Consider the following 26,961-nt stretch of genomic DNA (forward strand, 5'->3'; position numbering starts at 1 on the left):
AACAGCGTAATAATTACATCATATGAATTCATATGCTTTTACGTTTACCGGTCTTTCTATTTGTGACAATCGTATCAAAATCCGTTGTGCTATTTAGATGCAATTAGCAAAGAAACAGAGCCAGACAGAAATTGTTTCATTGTATTAAAATGTTATTATCGTATGTGTGATTTCATTAGTATATATTTCTCACTTATTCAATTAACGCGTTCCTGATAAAATATAAGGTTTATTTATTTATCTATTTACGTTTTTAGCACAGTCTATATTGTTTGTTCGTGTTAGCTAAGCGAATTGAACATCCTCATGTGTGCGGTTTTGTGAAAGTCGCGGAACGTAACCTGTTTTATTAATCTAGTAATATTAAACGTAAGCATAATAATGTAGGTCTAGTATAAGATTTCGTAAATAGTATGCATGTTTGTTTATTTAATATCATAATAACGAGGTATGAAAACTAATTTCATGTTGATTTGTAGAACAGTACTGACATAAACAAAAATCATTCAAATGCATTTTGCGTATGTGGTGTTTTATATACGTATCAATATTGAATCTTTATTTCCATTGCTATATATTAATCAATAACAAAAAATATATATATATATAATAGCTGGCTCTTTGCAAAATGACATGAGATTTTGATTATTTTTTTCTGAACGAATTTCAATAATCCCGGTTCAACCCGGGCGAGATTATATTGTCCTAACTAGTAAACAATCGCCGACCGATTGACAATTGACCACAAACCGACGAATGACGAATCACTATTTTAATAAAACTACCCGCATGTTTGTTCCCGCATCCTCATTGATAACAAATTAGATGTCTTTGGGAAACTTTGTGACTCGACTAACTTGACTTTTATATGTTAATTGTAGTGCTATTGTATTCAGGCTTTATTTGTCTAACAAATATTTTGTCTTCGCATCGCCTTGTCTGCAGAAAACATTTAACAACGTATTAAAAACCCATGTTTTAAAAATCAAACCTTTCAGTATTAAGAAAAACACATAACTGTATATTATTGAATGGATGATTGAATAAATAGACATGGCGTATTTTTTTATGTTTAACCATAATAATAATTATATGACAATAGACTATATTTTGTCACATTTATAAATGATAGGTAGTTATTTTATTGCGATAGTTAATAATTTATTATAGGTTCGTTCTAAATAATACACAACAATGGCATTAATCTATTTTTTTTTTAATTAAATAAGGTTGCTAATTAAAATAGCACCTTATACAAATTACAATCTAGCCTACAAGACTAATAAGTAATTTTATGTTAACCTAAATTTCTAAATAACTTATTCTAAGAGAGTGTCCATTGTCACTTGCTTAGTGTCTGTTAATTAATCTATAATACCTACCGTGAATGCATCAGTAATAGGATTATTTATTACATAATAAAACAATTCAAAGCCTGATTCATCGAATTTCCATTCTTGAAGAGATTTTTCTAGAAGGCTTCTTTATGCTAATTACGAACTTTTATTATTCTCCCTCTACTGTCTTTAGTTACAATAACTCTGAAAAAAACTTAGTTGTGAACAAGCTTTGGTTTCGCATTCTGATTGACTTAAAATGCATTACTAAAATGTTAATATGTTTTGAACGTATCAAGTTTACAAAAAAAATGTTCATAATTTAAGCAAGGCTTTATTTGCACAAATGAATAGTGGAACAATGTATTGTGATTTTTCAAATAGATATGTAATTACATTCAAAAGCAACAATGTAGTGATGTTTTATGTGCATTTACAATATACTTCATCATTTTATATGAAGACAGATACAACATAAAAATATACCTGCATACAATTTATTCAAATTAATATTACTTACATGTATAGATTACGTAAATATCAATTTAGATGACAGAACATAGAGCGCAGCGCATCATATAAATGCAACCAAATAATCTAATAATAGACAGTCAAAGTATCATGTTTCAAAACTACCCTACAGTACAACTTATAGGCATTTAACTTACACAGCTTATACAGAACAGTGTTATTTATTGAACAAAGAAAAAGTCTTATTTTTGACTTTCTACTACAACTTGAAGAATAGCCCTGCGTAAAGCATTTGGGAGAATTTAGAAGTCAAGGAAACTTCTAGAATATTTCTACTCGTGTATTATTTTATAACTTCGTAATACAATTCTGTGCTTGTAATTTACACCACTTACAGCGGCAGCATAGGAAAGTTAGCGTGCGATCAATACTTATAACCGTATAACGTTAATGCTGATCGAGTCAGGCCACCTGTACTCCGTCTAGAGACCAGTACTTTAGAAGTCTAGACTTTAGGAATAGGTGTTGTAATGATGTCGTAGTCAGTAGACTTGTGGATATTCAAAAATTATGTAAAGACTTGTTTGCTCTCTGTCTGAAGCATATTTTTAAGAATGTTTCTAATATAAGTATCCTATTTTGGATGTCTGGGAATTGATTTAAATTATCATTTACTAGACAGGTGCAACAAATGTGTTATGTAAACGGAAAAAAATTAGCGAATTGGTATTAATGTGTGCACACATTTGTTTAGGTTTCATGAAGTTTTGACTAAAAAAAACACTTTCCAGGAAGAAATGGTAGGTTTTATGGTATTTTCTTGTTTGAATAGCGCTGTGCATTTACTAATATTAAACATGCCGTCGTGCCTTCCCGAATATTACTATATATTATAACTAGGTTTCCGCCCGCGGCTTCGCCCGCGCTGTCAAAGAAAAACCCGCATAGTTCCCGTACCCGTGGGATTTCCGGGATTGCGTCATTTTCCCGGGATAAAAAGTAGCCTATGTCCTATCTCGGTTATCAAAATATCTCCATACCAAATTTCATGTAAATTGGTTCAGTAGTTAAGGCGTGATTGAGTAACAGACAGACAGACAGAGTTACTTTCGCATTTATAATATTATATTATAGTATGGATTTCTTAAATACATTCGGCTTCCTCGATTACACTGTTCAAGACCTTGTGTAGAAGTGTTAACAGACCGGCACTGTAAATCATTGTTCATCCAATGTTTGTGAGGTGGTTTAGCGTAGAACGTTAAATTGCAGCGATGTATCGACCCTGACCGCGCCGGTTCAAAGCTTTTCGAGCTTGGTCACGAAAGGTCGCCGCTTATTTGATTATAGTGCTAGTATTGGATATATGGTTTTGCGCAGTTGGAGTATACTTGGGGACTTAAGGGATAGTTCTGGAATCATGGATTGAGCGTTTGTATTGCTTCTATTTCGCTATGAGTGCACAATGCTTAGGACAATATATTATGTAGCGATAGCCTTTAAAAAGAAGAGTGTTCACCCTGTTCAACCTATACAGAAGTGTCCCCTCATTATAAGATAAGAAAAAGGCAAACACGCATCGTTGACTGAGAGGCGAAAAAGCTTTGGCCAAATAAAAGTTGAAAGTATACGATTACTTTAGTACGCATTGGCGAAGTGGTGAATGTATCGATTTTGGCAGTGTCAGAAAGTTAGATGAATGTAATGTAAAATATTTGAATTATGTATTTTATATAATTTGTAACTGTATTCGTATTGTTCGGACAGGATGGTGTTTATTATGAAGACTGAAAAACTTGTTAATCCATAAACAAAGGAGCAACGTGACTCATAATTAGCGGAAAGGCCTGATTTGTGTCCCCTCATGACGTCAGTCGATAATATTCAATGCAATCAATGTCCACTGACCTATTGCATAAGGTTCAAAGTCGTTTATTTACGCAGACAATAGATAACATTGGTATCATTCATATTAATTACAGCGTTATTGATGTTTCGGTGGAGGTTTCTTTGAATACCTAACGCGTTTTGTTTGTTTTATTAAGAGGATGCTATTATTCTATTCAATTTCGTTCATCGAACTTCAGCTGAAATATGAAAATCACGTGGATTCGGTAAAATGTAAGGCTTTGTCGGAGGTAAAGTGGCCTATTTTTGTGTTTTAGGGGCCATCCATAAAGTACGTCACACGTAAAGAGGGGGGGAGGGGGTCGACAAAGTGTGACATGGTGTGACAAGGGGTGGGAGGGGTCCTAAGTTTCGTGACATCACATTTCAAAATCTAGAGGTACTAATCGCGTAATTAGAAATATAAATTAAACTAAAAAATATTAAAATATGTCCAACTCTATCTTTAGAGTTTAGGGCAATACGGTTTAAATTGATTTGTTGACAATTTATATTTGTTCATTAGTTTATTTTTTTGTTATTGTTTCAAATATTTGATATTATGTTGATTTCATAAAAAAACTAAATTCGGAACTGCTGTTTTAATTTAAAAATTTTTCGATGTTATATTGCAAAACATGTGACGTCACACTAGGGAGGGGGGGGTCTTAGAAATGTGACCACCTGTGACAAGGACGGGGGGGTGCTCAAAAACTCATGAAATTAGTGTGACGTACTTTATGGATGGCCCCTTACCGGGCGAAGGCTTGAAAGGTCGTTGCCTTAAACTTAAAGTATGAGATGTTGTTCTTGTAAATGTATATTTTTTCAAGGTAAACGTCTATATTATTTATTTTTTAATTCAAATTAATGAATTCAAATGGTATCTCAATCTTCTTTATTAAAATTTAATTACAGAGTCGAATACGGAAACAGAAAATCGGTCAAAATAGATAGAATAGCAATTCCATTATTTCAATTTGAATTCGAATCTTTCTCATGGGGAATAATTGTATCAGTTTTAGCAGAACAGTTGAATCAGACCGCTCATTTTATCCCATAGTACACAGTATGCGTTACAGATCACCTGTGTTACTTATATCCAAAGATCTACAATGTTCCAGAGATTGATTTATTACTATGTATGCTTTGGCAAGCGTGTGATATCGCCACGTTTGATGCGGCGTGGTTATTGACTATATTGTGCCAACTGTTGTTGCCATAACAATGAATGGTACATGTATTGACGCATATATCCTATCCATCCATCTAATAAATCATATTTGGCAGTACCATTGTTTATTCTCCACCTCTCCTATTATTAGCTGCGTTTACTGAAGATAAACAAAATGATTAGAAACATTTTTAGCATGATTGACCCCAACCAAAATTGTCCGGAAAGTCTGTCATTGAATATAGCGTGACCGAGAGCGTGACCGATGTTTGTTGAAAGGGAAGGTAGATGGACCGTCGACATTATGTGATGTCCCAGGGATAATTAATCATCATAGAATGTGAGGTTAATACCTAATCCTATATTCTGGAAACAGTTCCAAATCTGCCGGGGCTTAAATCCAGGATAAGATTATAAACTTCATTTACCATTATGGAATGAACATTTAAGCTTCAGAAAACGGGAGGAGCGAGCATATCTAAATTTGATGCGATCTTCGAGTTAAGATCGCAATTAAAAGTTTAATTAATGAGTGGGTTGAAATATTTCCACCAAGAGTTCAGTATAAACGCGGTTTATAAACTGTATAAGTACGCGGTTTGGATGAAGTTTGATTGCTTCTATTTATATCCTTACAAACACCGACGCACTCAGCGCTGCAAATAATAAAGCCAACGTTTCGTCAATAACTTATTTTAGTTTAATATTAGTATCGAAATAGACAGTTTAGAATAATTATAACAATTCTGTAAAGTAAAAATTTATAAATAAGATAAGGCAAATAAATGTGTGACATCCATAGAGCAATAAGAATTTCTGCTCTTATTTTGTTCCGAAGATTTCTTTTCTCAAAACACGTGTAGGTGTCTACTATGTTGTGATGCTTCTATTGTTATCTTAAAATAACATCATCTTTTATTTTAGACTTAACTATTGTTATTACTTAATTGATAGTGATACATAAGTTACATAATGTATCTTTCATTCCATAATATGATGAAACCCATCCATTGTTATCTTTTGTCTATATTTATCTTAAATTATCACTTTATGATCTCATATTATGTATTCGCGAATATACTTTAATTAAAAAATTAATAAAAAATAATCCTCAAAGAGTTTATAACTTTATCTTGTTAATAGTCTACAAGTTACAACTTTATCTTGTGCTCGTTTCTATCTAACTTTTTTTTTCTAATATTATTCGTTCTTCTTATTTCTCCAGCTAAATAAAATTGCGTAGACTCTCGTTATAGAACTGGCGATTTAGAAACTGCTATAGATTGGCGATATGCAGCCGGAAATAACGCAAAAACATATTGCGTATGTGTTTGTGATTGCTTCTATGAATTTGGGAAAGTGCGCCTTGACCGTATCAAAATCATAAATAGAAATGGAGATAAACAATGGGAATTATGGCTCTGTTGAACCCTATTCCCTTTGTGGTAAGGCTGCTTTTTGCAAAGTATAAAGAAATAAAGATCGTCGAGATGATAAAACAGTCTACAAATAATAATTAGTGCGAATAGTGGCACGTCTGGTGATAAAAATATGTGACGTCAGCCGTTGGACGACGCGTAGTTTTCTTACAATATAAATTCTCTTGCAGAAAGGAAAAAAAAGGCTCGAGTTTTATTGATCGTGGAAAAGTTATGTCCAAAGTTTTGTTATAGTTACTAAAAACGATAATTATTGTTCGAATATATTGGGTTTTCGAGTAGTCCCTAATTGTTCTAATTAGTGGATTGGTTGCTGATTGCTTTGGGTCATTTACCTGTTATCATTTATATCGTGTTTCTAATGATATTCCATTCATTGGTAATGGACGCACCCTAAAACATTAACTTCTCAGGCGATTCTGTTTGTAATTTCTTGAATCTTTTGTTGAATTCGAGTAATTTCAACATTGTTGTTGCGTAGTTTTTTTATAACAAACACGGATGGATTTATTAATAATAAAAAACAATCGAATCAGCTATTCACTGTTTGTTTATCCTGAATACAGGTCAATCCCTCAAACCAGTAAAAAAAAAGACATTTGAAAAAAATATGTGTGAATTGACTTGTATGAAAATTATGCCAAAATTTAGTATGTATTTTATTTTCATTACAAATTGTGGTTAGCGTTTATGCGAGAATGTCTTGTTGAAATAGCTTTTTGAAGTGCTTCATTTAGTTGTGTTGTTCAGTTTGTTCAGTTTGTATTATATTATGCCTTCAGGGCCTTGAAACATTCGCGCTCTTTGATGAAAACTAAGTGAGATAAAATCGTATGGCCAATGGCCATTATGTAATTAAATAAATTGATGTATATATTTTTTTATTAAAATGTATAGGGTTGCATAGCTGTATTTGTAGGTATGTTTATCAGTTTCTGGTTCATGATATGGAATAAAACAAGTAGAAGAAAACTCTTATCAGTTATTTATTCTGAATATAACGTAGGTTCGTAAATAAACACTTGAAGTGTTAACGTCCTTAGTATCTTTGTTCGATGCTATCTATTTATTGTGGATCATCAAATATTATTGGAATACTGCTTGTTTGTATCTATGTTGTCTATGTTTTCTCCATAGAAGGTAGGTAACGTAAGAATAAAAAAAAACTTGAGAGGCTTCGAGGGACACCCGGATCGAACGAATTTACTTTTAATAACTGGCTTGCTTTTTATGAGAGAGAGAGAGAAAGAGTGACGGACAGAGATACACGCGCACGCCGCACTGCTTACAACTATAGCAAATGAATCGTTACAACTTTTGGACTTAGTCTAACCCCCTTTCGCAACGCGCGATGAGGATATGCGTTCCAATAAAAATATTTCAAAATTGAGGGTATATTGAATAGTCATCGTTCGATCTCATATGTAGTAGGTACCTGTCTGTGTTTGAAAAAGTAATAAAGTTGTAACACACGGTATATTCGATTCAATCTATTTGCGTGTTCTAAGTAAAGTCGCATGGAATCATATATAATACAACAACGGTATAAAGTGTAAAGGTTTTTGACATCGTTATCGGAGTGTTTACGTCGGATCGGTGAGCGATCGATAAACATTTGCCGGGAGCCTTGGACGGCTTATAGTAAATACCACTTATATGTTACAAAGGTAATGGATATTAAATAACAATTGGACTATCTCTGTATACTTTATATAGTTAGATTGTGCCATCCATACTAATATTATAAATGCGAAAGTAACTCTGTCTGTCTGTCTGTTACTCAATCACGCCTTAACTACTGAACCAATTTGCATGAAATTTGGTATGGAGATATTTTGATACCCGAGAAAGGACATAGGCTATTTTTTGCTGGCTGGAAAATGACGCAATCCCGGAAATCCCACGGGAACGGGAACTATGCGGGTTTTTTATTGACTGCGCGGGCGCAGCCGCGGGCCTATATATTATACCTATTTTATACCTAGTTTAAAATAAAAACGATCCAAAAAAAGGTAATAAAATTTATTTATATAAAACAGGTACAGTTTAATTTGCAGACCCTGACCTTCGAACTAGGGGTAAACTGTGAAAACTATAAAAACTACTAGAAAAATTTAGACATTTTGCTGTTTCATCTATCCATGATAAAATTTAAATGATTTGATAAGTTTTGGTGTATCCCTAGTTATTGTTTTAAAACGCGTTTCAGGCTTCAGCCTTATGTATGAAACATATGAAAGTATAGAGGAGGTAACACGAAAGTTGTACTCATTCCTTGCAAAACATTAAGAGCTAGCGCGCAAGAGCAACTTTTGTCTCCGCAACTATTTTGTCTCTCCCATCAACTCTATGGGCTAGTCAGATAGTGCGCGCTCAAAGCGACGCAACTTCCTCTTGCGACAAAAGTTGCTCTTGCGCGCTAGCTCTAAATTACTTACAAAAATAGAATAACATAAACACACTGTATTATAGCCACAGAAAACCTTAGCTTAAACTAGTCACAAAATATATCTTTCTCATATTTTTTTTAAAAGAAACGTTTTCTTCTAATCTTAATATATTGTAAGCAAGAAGATTGTAAGTGTTATTTTAAGTTAGCATACTGATAATACGTATGAAATTTTCTGTACACGTGATTGCCAAATACATATTAAATCCAGATCAGCCTGTTCATCAGCATATTGTAAAAAGTGATTTTAAGCAGGTTCGCAACTAAATTTTGCAACAAAAACGTTCAAAACCCGTTTACAGGCTGAGTTTTATGTCTGTCTGAAGCTTATAAAGTTTTAAGAGGAGAGACGAAAATAAATTCGAATGTTGTTAAAATAGTTGTGTTTTTATAACAAGTACTATTCTCAACAATGATTTGCTGTTGGTTAAAATTACTATTTATAGTAAGGAAATTACATAACGTCAATTTATGTGTAGGATAGTCATGTACATCTAGTAATAATATACGAATGTGCACTAGCGTATAACATAAAGTATGATCAAGGTTGTCCGATTTGAAATCATGTATAATTACCATAGATTTTTATCCATCCATATCCATTATCCATTTAATTTATGGCTCTTTGGATTTTATTCCCATCATCTTGCCTGAATGCAGGTGCTATTGATTTTATTGATCGATTTTCTTTATTGTCTACTTAATGTTATGCAATATATATGTACAACGGCTTATTTTTTAAACAGCGTGTGCAATTAAAATCTCCTATCATATAGACACTTCTTAACAGTAGGTAGGTAGATGCTGTTATAGTTATTGAATCAAAATGAACACTATACCAATCTCGCCCCTACCGTGTTATCTATTCTTATCCCTTACCCGTCATTAGCGATAGACTCGCGTTCGACAGTTAGTCCATCCGCAAAGCACTGCAATCATGTAATTAAATTATAGATTGTATTGAAGCGGGAAGTAGATGCTACATGCATAATAGATATCATACAGATAACTTTGAGGTCACGGTTTACGATTTGGTGCCTCAGATCTGATTTGATGCGCGGTGATAAAATATGCGATACGTCAGCGCTTAAAAGTAGATGCTGTAAACAGTAGTCTGGACGCGATTTATACTGGGCTGCAGCGTTTTAAGAAGAACGTTTTTAACGTTTATGATTCGTTGAAATTTGCTTTGTCTTTGATAAGCTATGCTGTTCATCTGTTTCCTATGGCTTGCCCTATGACGTACCTACTCCAATGAAGTAAAGTTTACATTGATTTCCGCTACTAATGAGTATAATGTAGATTGTAGGTATACTATTTGGAAAAGCTTCATGCGTATCAATAACTTTACTTTCTTCTTTTCGAACTTGACTGAGCTCTTCACTGAATTAATTTATCTACTTTGTGTTTGTGAAAACATCTCGTTATTCTTAGAAGTCAATGTAACGGGTCCACAATCCACATGTTTCACAATTGAATGGTGATTTGGTCCTGAATAAGTAAGGGTATGGATCTAGGCTTCGGCTGCGTTCTCTTTACAGTTGTTTTTCTATTGATAAATATTTGCGAAGAAGCTACAGAATTTAGGACTGGATTTTAAACCTTCAGTACCTATGTTGTGTAGTACCTAGTCTATTTTTATTATTAACTATATAAAAAGAAAAGCATACCTATACATCGTATATTCATCAAGTTAATCTTTTAGCATCTTCATGCTGGGAATAACTGATAGCATCGATTTGTACATCTATGGACTAAAATTTCAGCATTCTAGAAATAGACGAAGGTGTTCGTATTATATGAATACATATTTTTCAAAAACCAAATATCAACACTATTTGATTTTGGAGTGAGCAGAATAATATTTTAATGATGTCAGTTTTAATTAGATACCGAATTGTTTTAAAAATGAAACAGTGGAAATGTTTTTAAAGAAAAGTGGAAAATTAAAACAGCAGCACTTTGCTAATCTATGACTGAAAAATCTTTATAACTTTGACCGGAATATCTTTGATCTCGATGCGTATGATGTCGTGACGACAATGCGGACGCATTTGAATTTTGATAAGATTCAAATCGAATTGTTTTGGCGTATGCAAAACGTATGGTGATTTACTCAACACCTAAGCTTATCGATCTCTAAATATACATAATGTTGGTGCGATGACGTCAAACTGGTGTTGCATAGATTTAAAGCCTGCATCTATTTATGAGCTAAAGAAAATGTTGAATTATCGGGGAGTTTTCAGGAGTCAATTTGGCAGACAATGGCCGCTTTTTATACGCAGTTCATTATGGTCTGATGGCCAGTTTTCTGACCGGTTTTCCATTAAGCGGCTTTTGTGTGGGAAATTGTTAGTTTGTGTAAATCAGGTTACCTGTAAAGAATTAACTTTGTTATATTTTATGTCTGTAAATAAAGAATTAAAAGTAAAAGACAGCGAAAGGAAAAAGAATCCTTAGGCTGGTAATTTTTAAGATGATCTACCACAATGTTTTCTAGTTCATAAAGTTTGAATGTCCTCTTAAATTATTTTGATGCACATTTATATAAAAAAAATGAACTTAAACTATTACCTACATTGAAACAGGAAATTTTTATTTAAGTATATGCAACTCGTTCACAAAATAATAAAAAAACCCATATTGATCACGTTCAGCTACGGCGAAGGTTACTAGCTAAATCTGTAGGTATGTTGATTTGTATGGTAGACATAACATTTACATGTATGTCTATGTTTATGTAGGTAAATTCTGTAGCTTTCGTCTTTCGATGCAGAGGCACAAGCACGAAAATAATCATCAAAGTTTTCAAATTGAAACTCGAAACATTCATTCAACTAGACTTCTTTTAGAAGCACTTTTGATTCGTATCGTCGTTAAGAGCATCAAGTCATTCTTACATATAAAATATTATATATCCTTTACGCCCAGCAGGGGTGGCTATTCAAATTCCCATACAAATGTTCTCAATGGCGATAGTTTTCGTGTTCGCCCCTCTGTTCTAAGAATTTCCACGAGATTATAGCACATTTTTACATTAAGTGGCGACTTAAGTAAAAATCGATAGATTGTAGCTTTTAGATTGGAAACATTTCGTGCCTATTAGCTGTTTAGGAAATCTGAAACCTAGCACGCTCACAAACTAATTTATAGGTTTCTTGAGATTGTGCGGTTTATTCAAATTAGCGTCATGGTTTATATTTATGTATTGAAATGACCTACCACGCTCTACCGTTTTGTTATAAGGAAGGAAAGCATAGATATATAAGCTAAGGTAAAACGCCTAGGAGAATAATGTTCATACATTATACATTGTAAATTTTAAACTAAAGGTTATTAATAACTTTTCTATTAATAACTACTTGTCTGAAGTCGATTTTGTAAGCCCTTTGATCTAAGTGCTCAATTTCTATACGTGGCGCTTCAGTTGAGTTAGTTCAGTACATGAAAAGGGTATCTACATCTAGATAATTAGTTTCAAACGAAGAGCTATCTCCTTTATATATATTGAAAGCTGTCTCTATAAATAAGACTACTTCAAGTATGCTTTTTGCCACCGACCATAAGGACTTTTCACATGGATTTTCATATCAGTTAACTCCAAACAATCGTACCATCCTCTACCAATTTCTTTTCAGGTCATTAAGAATCTTATATTCTAGTCTCTGTTTAACATATTACTATGGTATTTCTGACCGTGGCCTAATAAATTTGTCCATTACAGATTCCGAGCGCGTCAGCCAAGGGCCAGTGCGTGTGGTACGGCGTCTGTTCCAATGCCACAGAGTACAAGAAGAAGAACTGCTTATACGATGGGCCCGCCAAGCCGGTCGATGAAGTCTCTCGGGTAAGTTATTTGAGATTATTCCTTAATAAATGTATGAATGAGGTACTGATTATCGGATTGACGTAGAAACTGGTGACTTATGTGTGTAGATTTAAGGTTGTTTCCAAAGGATTTTATGTCAGTTGCAAGAAAAAAGGCGTTGGTAATTGTCGGTAGTATAACAAATGCTAGATGTTTTTTTTGTAAAAGCTAATTTGAAACTAGTCATTCGAAATGAAAGTCAGGAAGTGATGGAAAGCGTGACACAAAAACTTTATTTAAAATAATGCGCAGAAACATAATGTCTGGATAGTTCTTGTAAATATTTTGCTTCTAACTCCTTATCAGACAATAAGCCTAGATATGCTATCAAAGATGTTTTCGAGGTTATTAATGGACAATTTGCGGAGATGCTTAAAAGGAAATACCTTTTGAAGGTGAAACGATAACGTACTCCTGGGTTCTTCTAAGAATGATTAGTGTGTAATTTGACTAAGCACGAGTCAAGTACTCTGCTTCACTAGACCATACGCGAAGTTTCTCAAAGAAACCGGTTTAAGAGACACTTCACTTCATTCATGCTTTCAACTATACTGTTGAAATGTTTATATAAACAGTGATTTATGATATATTATGTCGATGGATTAAAGACAGCCTTCATTTCAATTAATTATAAAGGAAAACCTTTAATACTTGACTGAGATTCGAGATCTCTTCGCGCATTACAATTAGTTTGTTTGACGCTTATCAGCAAACAGGCAATTCATCAGCAAAGTTTGGCTTTGACCCAATTAATAGGGAGAAATATTAGGACTTTTAATAACTATTATTATTGAAACTTCCACCGAAGGACGGTAAGCATACCATACAAACTGGGTCAGTAGACGAGGTTGCTCCCCGTCTATATTTAGCGTGTGCATGCAGGTGTGACGTCACACGAAGCCTTCGTTACATCGAGAACATTGGGAACTTGACCTGGATGCTTTTTGCAACCGCGGTTTGCGACACTTCACTCCTTGCGCGCATAATTTTCACGTATGAAAATATTGCGTCGCGGTCCTTGAGGCGTATTAGGACTGTCAATCAAAAATTGCTTTATAGTTCAAGAACTGCATTTCTAGTAACATCTTCGTAAATTCATAATTAGGTATGGAATCAAAATTCTTTAGTGTCAATACATTTTTTTCTGTGGTTTTACTTTCCCATTTCATAATACGAGTGTGATTTCTTTTTGTTTTCCTCAAAGAGATTTGTGTTAGTGACACATTTAACTGTATCCATGAGCGATTGTTCGAGAACGCATGAATGGAATCAATTCATCGTCAATATTAAAATGACTTTCATTGATTTGAGGACAATGATTCATACCAGATTCGTTATTAATTGGTTTAATTATTGATAACACTAATTTAATGGTCTTAATTGAATATAATAAAATATACCCCGTTAAATTCTTTGGTTTAAGCTTGATTTGACTTGAGTCATTGTATTCGTCATTACATACGGAGCGATAATAGGCAGAAATAACTTGATTTATGATGACGTCACACGCAGTAGATACAGGTTTATGTTTAGTATTGTGTAATATGACATGAGGAATTTTTTGCGTAAATATTTCGTCAGATTAAGTGGCATGTAGTAATTTATGACAGTTACTATTAGGTGATGGTTTGCTCAGTTTGATGGCTGTTTTGAGCACAATGTTAGGATTATATATCTTCTGCTTATTCAGATCCTTTACAATACAGGTTAAAATATACTGTTAATCATAGGCATGAGTCATTTGTGTTTGAAGTTTTTATTCAGATAAATATTTGAACCGTGACGCCATATTTTTATTAACTGTGAAATCCGCATAAACAATAAACATGCTTTGGTATACCGAACCCTTTTTCGTCATTGTTGGGCAGTGGGCTACTTTACCACCAAACAATATATGGGATATTTTGCATTGATGTCTATAGAAGCTTTTTTTCTAGGTGAATAACTTTGCCAGTCAATGTTTTTATCAACAAAGCTTGATGATTCGAAACAATAACTTTTTTATCTGTAAAAATCTGCAATTCGAAACAATATATAAATAGAAATACACTTTACAGTGTAATTTAACAAATAATAAATTCCCAGAATACGGACGCAGGTATGAATGCATTGACGAGTTAATGACCTCATGGAAAATTTTGCGAATTTTGTTGATATTAATATAAAAGGTCACAATGTTTTACACTGAGAAATCAAGAAATATGTGTAGGCTCAATTATACATAATAGTATCGTTGCCTGAAATGTAAATCTACGCAAAGATAAAACTGCGTAATAAGCATTGAATTGGATCGAATCAGTAATATTAAAAGAAATGAAACTCGAATTTGCATATTAAACCTAAGCATGATTTTAAAAGGGAACGTACTGAGAGTGATCTTTGGTCCCGTGCCAGAAAACTACTCAATATTATGACGGTTCCGTTTTGGTTTGTCTTTGTTTACTATAAATATTAAGGAAAATACATAGTATTTACTTGAATTATAACGTATTTCCCTATGCAGTACGGCCTCTTTGAATTCAGCTATTTATAAATACATTTATGAAAATCGCACATAACATTGAACATGAAAATCCTTGCTGTTTCGTCTTTGAATTAGCAAAAAACACGTCACACGTGAACAACTACCATTATCGTATTTCCGTGATGCGATTTTAATTTATCTGACATTTATTTTGTTAGTTTTTGCAACGTTATCAGCACTTTTGTGTGTATATCTTAATTACGGAGATCTACTCAGATTTTATTATGTCTAAATTATGGTTTTAATATGTAATTGAAACTCGATTCTCGTGTATAAAATTGATGTTAATAATATTTGCAGTATACTGTATGCAGTAACTTGATATGAGAGTATGACGTCATATCGATCAACACATTGCACAAACGGTAGCAGCAATTAAGTCTACCTCTTCAGAAAGTTCTTGCTCTTACGGAGTACTTGAACTCGTGGGTTTCTGTTCTGTGCAGGCATTTCTCATATAAAGCAGCATTAAATTCATTTAACGTATGTAATAGTAGTAATTAGTATGATTTAATGCGATGCTTTCAAATCACTACTGTATGACAGTAGTGGGTGTGGATTTGGTGCGTCTGCTACGTTACATTTTGATGCCTAGAATATTTTGGCTCAAGACGTTATGTATTGACTGGTTTTCCACGAACTTAAACAATAAACAAATAGATGTTTATATAAACAGTACCCACACATAGATGATAGTTATGTGACAACCCTACGCTATATGTAATGTGAAGCGCTGACGGTGTGCTTTCGTTCGTGAGAACGTTTTATCCCTTTAAATTATAATATTAGAATAAAAACATATTGTGAAGCATCGTGCTCATAATAACACGTATATTGTAATCTTACTTTTTAATTAAAATAATTTAAGATATATAATTCTTTTTATTAATTCACTGGAAAGTGAATTTAACTGGCGCAGTCGGTAGGATACTCGGGTCGCCCGCGGGAAGATATCCGAAATGAATATCGGTTCCGAGGCCCCGCGCGGCCGACCGGTTTTTTTAAAAACCCAAGCGAGTATCCAGAACATCAGCAGTATCCAGCCATCGATACAGAAACCATGTCAATGTGAGTTGCACAGAATTATTTTATTGTGTTGCTTTCCTATATTATATTCCTATATTAATTTTAGAATAAACCTTCACGATTTTCCATCCTAGGAAATCCCGGGGTAGCGAGGCTGTTAATACCCAACAGTCCTCGAGAAATAGTTTAGTTGATAGTATTAGAAGTATTGATAGTTTTAATATGTCGTTTGACACGGAAGAAATTTTTAAATGCTTAAGGGTGGTCCCAGATTTTGATGGTAACCCCCATGTATTAACAAAATTCATTAAAATATGCGACCAATTAGTTATTATAACCGTACATTATTACTATATAAAATTAGGGTTCAACATTTAAACGAAAAATTGGATAAGGCATCGTCCTTGTTAGAAGCTTTAAAACCAGTGTAAAACGTAGATTGATAAATGGTTTAGGTTCTATACAGAATTAGCGCAATTCCTAGACTCCTTAGACGATAATATTAATGATTTACTTTTAGTAATAAGAAATATAGAGGATAGTTTAGCTTTTATGCGTACATCGCGAGCGCACCATGTTATGTTAGGGATAGATATATTAAGTATTATATTAGTTACTTTACGTTCCTTTTACGATTCAGAACAAATTATTAATGTAGATCTCCGCAAATAATTCGCACTGGATCATACTTTAGTAAAAATAGGATAGTAATTATATTAAGATTCCCCATTATAACTCCTCACACTTTAATCGTACAAATCATATCATCATACCTCCCTATCCCTATATAGCAACCAATAAAGATATTTATGTGCACATAGAGGCTGAATGCCCGAAGTTCAATCGAAGAGCAATCGGTTTCTATGTGAAGTCGACCCTAAATCATCATACAAGAAGTTCACCCGACTGTATTGCAAAACTCATCACCACGCAAGAGATATCCAGCGACTGTGAATCCACCTGCCTAACATTAACTAAGCCAGCAATGGAGAAATTGGACGACAGTCACTACATCATTATTTTTCCTCATCTCACAAAGGTTAAATTATCCTGCAAGCGTAAGGAATAGCTTCATCTCCAAGGCAGTTTCATAGCAACGTTACCTACAAACTGCTCTCTACGTACTGACGACCTCACTATTACAAATATTAATAATGAAATTAAAGATACACCTACAAAAATTTTAATTGCACCAATCAGTAATATTCCGACGAGAACGCTAAAAAACCTTGGGACTGCACTCCATCTACCATACGACAATACCACTTTACATCTTTAGCTACTGAGCGCAGCGGCCACTTCAATGTTCCTGTGCTATCGTCGCTACAAATCAAAGAAAATGAATATTCAGAAAACACAGAAAACATCAGCCCCAGAAGTTGATCCTGCCGCAACATTTTCACTCAATGTCCTAAAATAGTTGCGGATCTGCGGGGGGAGGAGTTATGTGACAACCCTACGCTATATGTAATGTGAAGCGCTGACGGTGTGCTTTCGTTCGTGAGAACGTTTTATCCCTTTAAATTATAATATTAGAATAAAAACATATTGTGAAGCATCGTGCTCATAATAACACGTATATTGTAATCTTACTTTTTAATTAAAATAATTTAAGATATATAATTCTTTTTATTAATTCACTGGAAAGTGAATTTAACTTGATTGTAAAGATAAGAGAACAGAAATATCACAGCATATATGCCGAATCCCGTTGGTCGCAGACATAAAACAAAAAGTGTGAGCGAATTTAGCCGGCGTGCAGACCAATGTATTCAAGGGCAAGGTGTAGGCATCCGTCTCGGTCCCGCCTGTTCGATCTTCATAATCAAATGTGAAGAAGAAAGAGGCCATTGATTTTGGATGTATGTACGTGTTTACCGGGAATTATCATATGAGAATGACCGGCGGCACGGTTGGATACACGCTCGATCAATTTTTTGTAGAGAAAAGTTTCAGATTTTAGAGAAGGGAATTGTTGTGTTACGTAATGGTAGATAGGGATAGTTGATTTTTAACCGACTTCAAAAAAAGGAGGAGGTTATCAATTCTGCCGGTATGTTTTTTTTATGTATGTACACCGATTACTCCGAGGTTTCTAAACCGATTTACGTGATTATTTTTTTGTTCGAAGCGGGATGATGTCGAATTGGTCCCATAAAAATTTTATTCGGATAGGCCCAGTAGTTTTTATTTTATGAGCATTTTTGTCTGTATTTGTAAATGTTGCAAGTGCAAGTTTGAAGTCGGTTGTTTTTAACGCAGTTATTGACTTGTGTTTTTTTAGTACGTTACTGTTGTATAAAAAACACGTGTAAAGTCTTTGTGTTGTTATACACTGTCGGTTTTAGGTAAATGGACCATTGAAATTTTTAAGGCTTGCAACCTTACCTTGTAACTTATTGGGAAACAAACAGTTTGTATTTAATAAAATTCTTCAGTAAGATGTGTTAGTTATGCGTACATTCAAATTAAAATCTGATTCGTTGAGTTAAAGTATGAACTTTAGGTATAATAAATAATCCTAAAACTGTGAGCGTTATACACTTCATAAATTATCTTCTCGTATCATCGCAAATAACAAACAATTAAAAAAAAAAATGCAAGATGGTCACGCTGGTAAGAAAAAATTAAAAATATCTTCTTTTAAAATTTTTGTGCTTATATGTACTAGGTTTTAGGTTAAATGTTATACATGTGGAGATTTCAAAACAGAAAAAAAACAGTTAGGAATAATATAATAATACATATTTATAAGGGACACATATAAAAACGGCATAGTTTCAAATTCAAATGTGCTCTCGCTTGTCGCATAAATTTGTTTCAAAATCAATTCGACAAGCTGCTGCTTCTATAAGTAGAAAGATTTAGATCCGGGAATGGCACGTCGAAATAGGTATTAGCCAGAATTTACTTCAGTGGTCTCTTTTTTGTCTTTTTCGCTCGGGATAGTTGAATGTGTTGTTAGTATGCCGTTTTTGAAGATCGAATGTTGTGATGGTAACTTACTCTTTTTACTTATAATATCTATGATGATAGCACTATCAGGCCAAATCAGTCATTGTCATCATTATAAATTTTATTATTATAATTTTTTTGATGCGATATTAACTGCATTTTAAGCACACCGATGATCATCAAATTATTTCGGCCTTCCATTACGGTAAATATCATGTAAATAATACGTTTAAATACGTATTTATAAACATAGTTAGATATAAAGATTGGAGTTATAATGTTGTTTAAGTGCTTCCGTTGCGTAATTTGATTGTTTTGGTAAAATATAGGTAATTTAATGTTGTATTTTTTTAAGTGTTTTTCGTGTCATGGAAATTTTAGCAATTTGTTATTTGTGGACAATATTACAAAGATTGTCTCATCATATTATAATTTAAGTTTTCGTGGTCAAAATAATAACCTTGTTATTCAATACATCATTACATAGTATAAAACAAAGTCGCTTTCTCTGTCCCTATGTCCCTTTGTATGCTTAAATCTTTAAAACTACGCAACGGATTTTGATGCGGCTTTTTTTAAATAGATAGAGTGATTCAAGAGGAAGGTTTTAGTATATAATTTATTAGGTTTTAGACAAAGCGGGCGAAGCCGCGGGCGGTAAGCTAGTATATAAAATATATACAAATTACCTGGCACCTACATTGGTTTGAAAATTATAGTTTAAAAACGTTTATTTCAAGTATTTAAACATGGTTGGTACATTATGAAAGTCAAGAGATTGGATTTTATACTTTTTAAATTAATCAACAAATACCTGATTGCCTTATTTATATTATAATTGAAAGGCGAAGTATCAGTATTCAGTATTCAGTACGGTCTATTGACATATTTTTATATTCTTTCGCAGATAAGTACTCAGATCTTTTAGGCTCACACAAAGCTGGCCTATTGAGAAATATATTTTGTTGTTCCACAGTTGTAAAATCTTTTCTTTTAGGCTTATTTAAAACTGAAATAGGCTACTCAGCAGATCTGTTTCAGTGTTAGGCCCATTGAAATCAAATGACATGACATTTAAGGTCAGGGCGCAGGACGTTCTAGACGTTTGTAGCATTCAAATTATCTCATTGATTTTTCTCTCAGCCTTAGCTCTAGGGGGCCATCCATAAAGTACGTCACATGTAAAGAGGGGGGGAGGGGGTCGACAAAGTGTGACATGGTGTGACAAGGGGAGGGAGGGGTCCTATGTTTCGTGACATCACATTTCAAAATACTAATCGCGTAATTGGAAATATAAATTAAACTAAAAAATATGTCCAACTCTATCTTAAGGGCAATACGGTTTAAGTTGTTTGGTTGACAATTTATATTTATTCATTAGTTTATTTTTTGTTATTGTTTCAAATATTTGATATCCTAAAAAAGTACTTAATTTAAATGGAAATAAGACTAATTTCGGAACTGCTGTTTTAATTAAATAATTTTTCGATGTTAAATTGCAAAACATGTGACGTCACACTAGGGAGGGGGGGGTCTCAGAAATGTGACCACCTGTGACAAGGACGGGGGGGGACTCAAAAACTCATGAAATTAGTGTGACGTACTTTATGGATGGCCCCTAGCTTTTGCGCAACATTTTACAATAGACGTCACATTTACAATCGAATTAATTCGTAATTAAATACGCTGTTGAGTTACGCCTTTGGTTAAACGGGTTTTATATAAAATTATTTTCAAATAAATGATAATGTGGTGTAACAAAAACATGTCAATTTTGAACCTTAGACGAACTTTAAACTTTAGTTGAATCTATACCTCCTTCCTTTAGTTTTTTGAAAGTTTCTTGTATAGGTACTAAATAATATACTTAATGATATGATATTAAAAGATAAAATATTATAATAAAACGCATTTACGTCACCATCTTGGTATTAAATATCAATAAACAGACGTTAAACGGCTGTGTCATAAAAATATCATGACCTGTAGTTTATATAGGTGTACCTAATTTAACTATAGTTACATTATAAGTTTATAACGGATTTTCCTTCTTGTTTTCGAAATCAAAATAACATTAAGTTGATGTTGTTTCTGTTGACTTTGGCTCAGACCTTGGAAGATCTTGTAAATGTTCCTACTTAATTATATTAAAACAGAAAGTTTGGTAATTGATAAAATGTTTATTAACATTTTGTTGTAAACTCTACCGAACTTTTGAACTGAACTTTTAATGAATTATAGCCAAACTTATTAAATTTATACAATTTTGGCGTAAACCAGCCACACAAAAAAATGTATAAATGAGAAAATGTATCACGATAAGTGAACACACATCAGGAAACCGAACATACGCATCGAATTTGGAACCTTCTAGAACTCCATAGTAAATCTTTCGAATATAACTTTGTAACCAAAAAGGTAATGAAATTTCCTGCAACTCTCGTTCAATACCTGCAGACCAGTGTGAAATATTTATGTGTTATATAACCAATTGCAAAAAGCAAGGTCGATTGGCCCCACATAAGTGATGCTATTATTTCTTATATATACCTAAATAAAATAAATTATTTAGCATAACCAGTTATGTAACAATGTATCGGAGCGAATTAATGTAAGGATTGCTGTATTAATACTAATGGGTTAAGGGCCAAACCGGAATACCGGTATAATTAAAGGTATACATAATCGTAAGTATGACCGCTCGTTATCATATTCATTATTCACGTGTATTTCCTCGTCTAAAATTAATACCAGAAAACTTGATGTTAATAGTTCCACTTACAATGAACTCGTAATTTTTTGTAAAATTTGGAATGCTCCAGCAAGATAATGGAAAGCACAGTTCCTATCTTTTATCCATAAAGGATAGGAACTTTGCTTTCCATTATCTTGGCCTAATTGAAACTTGACCGGTTGCAAATAAATAAGTAAAAAAAATTATAGGTCACTATGAAAGTCTGAAAAGTGTTGCGTATATTTGTGAGCATTCCCGACTTCGGTATAACCATTAGCCTATTTTCTTCTACTAAAAGGGTCAGAGACAACAATAAGTATAGGCGATACCATGAAGCTGGGGCATTTGCTGTGTTGATGTATTATTTCTGTTAACTGTTTTGATTAAGTACTATGTACGATGTTTCAGTATTATTTTTCAAAATACGTTACTGGTTGAAAAAAAAAAGAAAACACTGAACAATCTTAATTATTTTATCAGAGAAAGCTTATCTCAGGTCACTACAGATAAATCAGGACGTAGCTAAGGTATAATAAGTAACTGCAGATAGTGCAGCTTACTACATATGTTGCACTGTGATTATTGTATGAAAGAATAGCCTTTTAGGTATCGTCTGTTGCGCTATCTCGTTTAATTGGCTTTGTATAATCGGCTTCTTGTATTAAGTCATGATATATTAATTGGTGGTCAAGATAAATAAAACAAGTTCACGGTTGTTGTGATTCTTTTTGATGCAAGATTGCTTGTCTTCATTTAAATTTTAAGGTATAGAGGTGCTAGTTAGGATGTAGGTCGCACGCAATTGCTTATTGGTGTTAATTTTTAAATAATAATATTATTACTCAATAAACAAATACTTCAATGGTATAATGTAGTGTTACCTGAGCCATTTTCTTTAAAATAAATTGAAAGTTGTAGCCTTGTTGTAGCTTATGATTACTTGGCAGGAAAATTTTAAAAACGTTAGCCTGATATTATTTTACAGGTAAAATATATATAAAGCTCTAACTTTAAAGCAGAACAAACCAACTTGAGTAACCAGCATTTATTATATTAGTATTATGAAATCTATGAAAAAAGCAGGCATTTTTAAATGCATTTGATTCGTTTAGAATCTTTCTTACTGAACGATTGTGTTCTTTAACAAGTGTAATTATAAAGTGCTAATTATTCTGACATCGTTAACGGAATTACTATCGAGGAAATTTTCCGTTGCCCGCATTGGAATCTAATGCTAACGATTGTTTTGTTATCATTCGATTTATTATAGAGAATTTCTGATATCCTTCTAAAATCACAAACGGAAAGATTTTTAGGGTTGGATATATTTTTGTTGTTGACCCGATCAGTACAAAATTTAATACTGAGATAGATTAGAGCCTGGATGAGCATGAAGGCTCTTTTATCATCATGCGAATAAAACGAGTGAAGCTGCGGACTTCATATTTTTATAAAATTGAAAGAATGGAAAAAAAATATCGAATTTATTGTTACGTGAATTTATTCTACTCTTGAGTTTAATGTGTATTTGGCCAAACCTTCCAATGCCAATCTATCAACTTTAAACATATTTTTCCCGCATGTAAATTGTAATTAATACTAAAGTGACTGCTGTGTGCTGATAAATTGATATTGATAGGTTTTCGCTAAAAGTTAAAGCGTGCTGCAATATAACTTTTAATTGAAAGTGAGGAAAGTCGCTTCTGGAATAAGTGAATTTCTCATGTTTAAAGTAATTGATTTATTTTTTTGTTTAATTTAGTAGTTCCTGAATAGAGTGATGTGAATTTACACGTGCTCTTAAATGGAAAAACCAATTATAGGGTTTTTTTTTTGCTGAAAATTATACGAAGATAAAGATAAGAAGATAAAGATAAGCATCAAGACTGATAAAGATCTTGTTGATATTGTAGCTAGGAATTCTAATTTTGCCATTTATATATTTTTTGTATATCATATTATCTTTAAGTTAAATGTAGCGAGAAACATGAACATGCTAAAGGAAAACATAATTTTCATACATTTATATGAACGTTAAACGTTTTAACGAGTTTACTAATTAGCTTCAATTAGTCTGGAAGGAATTGTGCATTTAACTTTGTATTTTTTTTTATTTAAGAGGTATTTAGCTAGAATTATCCAGCAATATAGGAAATTCAGATAATTTTATACTTCCTTTTATAGCTTCAATTTTGTAAAACTGAAGGATTATGGAGATGAGTTGCCCGTTGTACAGTTTTGTTGAACTTGTATGCTTTGTCCGTTTTTCACTTAGTATGTATGTACCTAATTAAATCCAGGTTATGTTATGATTCATAAAGACAGTAATCTATTACATACGTTTCCTAATTTGATTGTCTGTTGTTCTCATTTAACATACGTTCATACAAACATCCGCTTACATACTAACAATACTAGGATGATTTCCTATACCTATTATTAATTAGGTTAAAAAAGGTTCAGCGAAAGGTTTCTAAAGCCTTGTTTCCACTTGAGCAGCTCGGCCAAATGAGCCGCTCATTCGCCTGAGCATGCTCAAGTGAAAACAAGGCTTTAGGTTCCTATCACATTATTATATAGCAACCATTTAATATTCGTAAGAGCATTACGCATGAATGTGCATCACGCCACCACAGTCGTAAAACAATTATCGCCTCGATACACTTTTGTTTTATACAATTCTGGGTTTTATAGCGCACGTGTCTAGTGTCATATTGCCGTGACTGCATTTTTTTACAGTGACATGTATGACCCGTACACTGTACACGTTCTTGAGCCTGCTGCGCTTGCAATATATGAATAGTGCAATTTATATTTTGTTTGAATAGAAAACTATTAATATCGATCTTGTCGAAAGTTAATTGTTTATTGAGTTAACAAAACGTACTGTTGTATGTTATTACAGTATGATATGACCTACACCGTTTGGTTATTGCATTTTATCGTTAGACATAAGTTTATTAGGAATGTCTGTATTAAATGTATGGAATGTGTGTTTGTAATATGTTATTTAAAAGGTCAAGTCAAGGTAGTGATTAAAATGTTATATGAGATTTTTTAAGACCTTTCTATTGTTTATAAAATATAAATGCAGTATGTTGGAAGCATTGAGTTTCTTTTTTTGATCCAATGATACAGACCTAAGGCTATCAAGTTAATTAATGCCTCCTTCGTAATCATTGTTACACATCCAAGCTTATACATAGAAATAGATTTTTATAGGTACTAAAATGTTGTTTATTAATTATTGTGTTTGTGTATGTGCGTATGAGATGAGCATTCTCATTTATGTGTCTGTTGGCGCGCGCGCATATGTGTGTGTGTGTGTGTGTGTGTTTGTGTATTTGATTTTGTTTGTGTGTCAATTAAATTAAACTATTCGATATAATAAAATTAGTCATCACAATATTTATCTGCGGCTTTAAAAGAAATGGTGTTCAATAAAAATTAATAACTTAATTTAACAATCGCTTCACGCTATAAAGATAATTATGTTATCACGATTTCGTAATAATACACAAGTGTAAATGCATTAGTGATTAGGCGATAATTTTGGATATCTATCCTATCTAATATTATTAAGAAACCAGGGTCCGATTAGAAAAAATATTTCACTGTTCGATAGTCAATTTATCGAGAAAGCTATATTATCATTTATCAATTATCATCATGCTAACACCAATAGGAGCCGAGCAATGCGGGTAAAGCCGCCGGGTACAGCTAGTAGTTAATAAAACTTTTGTGGTATCCAATTCTAAAGTGAAAAATGGATCCCTTTATAAAATGAACACTTTATTATGTAGCCATCTGACAGGTTCTTTGTTTCGCAGACAATTTGGGCCAAATTCTAATTAATTTTGCAGACTATAGTCGTATAGTCTTTCAGCTTTCAAGGTGAAAATTAAATAAGTTTTGTGTAAAAAGCAGTTTCTTTTGTAACGTACATTTATATTCTTCCCCGGTTATTTTTACACATAACTTGTTGGTTTGATGTTAAGCGCAAAATAATGATAAACGCAAAGATTGGTATGATCTGCCCCCCTAGCCAAGTGGCTTTCTGTTAGCGTAGCGTTCAATAGAATAGAGTCTATTCTATTCGTCTATTCTATTCTTATCTCATACATTCGTAGTCTATTCAATAGACTACGAATGTATGAGATTGACGTAAGCTGTAGATGTAGATACGTTTATCTACAGCTTACGTCAATCTCATACATTCGTAGTAGTCTATTCTATTGAACGCTACGCTAACAGAAAGCCACTTGGCTAGGGGGGCTGAACAGACTAGAATTTTTTTATTATTTATGGGCGAAGAAAAGGTAAATGAATGTTAAATATACGTATTGCGTGCTTCAAGGAAAAGGACTATATTTATGACTCGTAATTAACTTAGAGCAAATAGGTTCGCAACGAGCCTAGATCTAGACATTTCCTAGTCATACGTAATGAAATATTGCCTGCAGGTACTAATCTAAAGATTACAGCGAAGCTCTTGAAATCCCCATAATGAGATTAACCGATCTACATAACTACGATGTTGAGTATATTGGCTTTGGTCGTATGTATTTTAAACTATTATGCAACCGTTGTTTTCATATATTGTAGTTATTAGTTGACTTTAATGGTTAACTGACTTCAATGAAAGACGGATTCTATACTATACAAAGTATAGGAGGTATGTATGTAAACAGATTAGGTATCTATTTCTGTACCATTTTTCATCTCAATGATTTCAGTCAGTCTGGAGTGATTGAATAACAAACATCCATCAAATGTTTGATATATGTAATGTTAGAATGGTTATTGGAACTGTCAAAGATTCACGTATGATAATATCTGTACCTACCTACATATGTCTGTTTGTTCAAGCATTTCTCCGAAACATTTAATAGGCTGGTTATCGGTTCTATCTAATCTCACTAAGCTTCTAATCCTCAATCTACAATAGTTATTGGAAGGGTTTTTAAAGATTTTTTTTGTTATAATAAAAATGATATCACTATACACGTATAAAACAAAGTCGCTTTCTCTGTCCCTATGTCCCTGTGTATGCTTACATCTTTAAAACTACGCAACGGATTTTGATGAAGTTTT

At 33.1% G+C, this 26,961-nt stretch overlaps 1 protein-coding gene across 3 annotated transcripts in view; it reads left to right on the top strand.

Moving 5' to 3' along the window:
• Window positions 1-26,961, top strand: part of LOC123697796 (NPC intracellular cholesterol transporter 1) — a 78,189-nt gene that overhangs the window by 5,497 nt on the left and 45,731 nt on the right. For all 3 annotated transcript variants that reach the window (XM_045644347.1, XM_045644349.1, XM_045644348.1), the window contains exon 2: window positions 12,485-12,607. In XM_045644347.1, coding sequence (XP_045500303.1) covers window positions 12,485-12,607 — 123 coding nt within the window. The remainder of the gene's footprint in view (window positions 1-12,484; window positions 12,608-26,961) is intronic.

The sequence above is a fragment of the Colias croceus genome, chromosome 15 (genome assembly GCF_905220415.1).
Source record: "Colias croceus chromosome 15, ilColCroc2.1".
NCBI classification, from domain to species: Eukaryota; Metazoa; Arthropoda; class Insecta; order Lepidoptera; family Pieridae; genus Colias; species Colias croceus.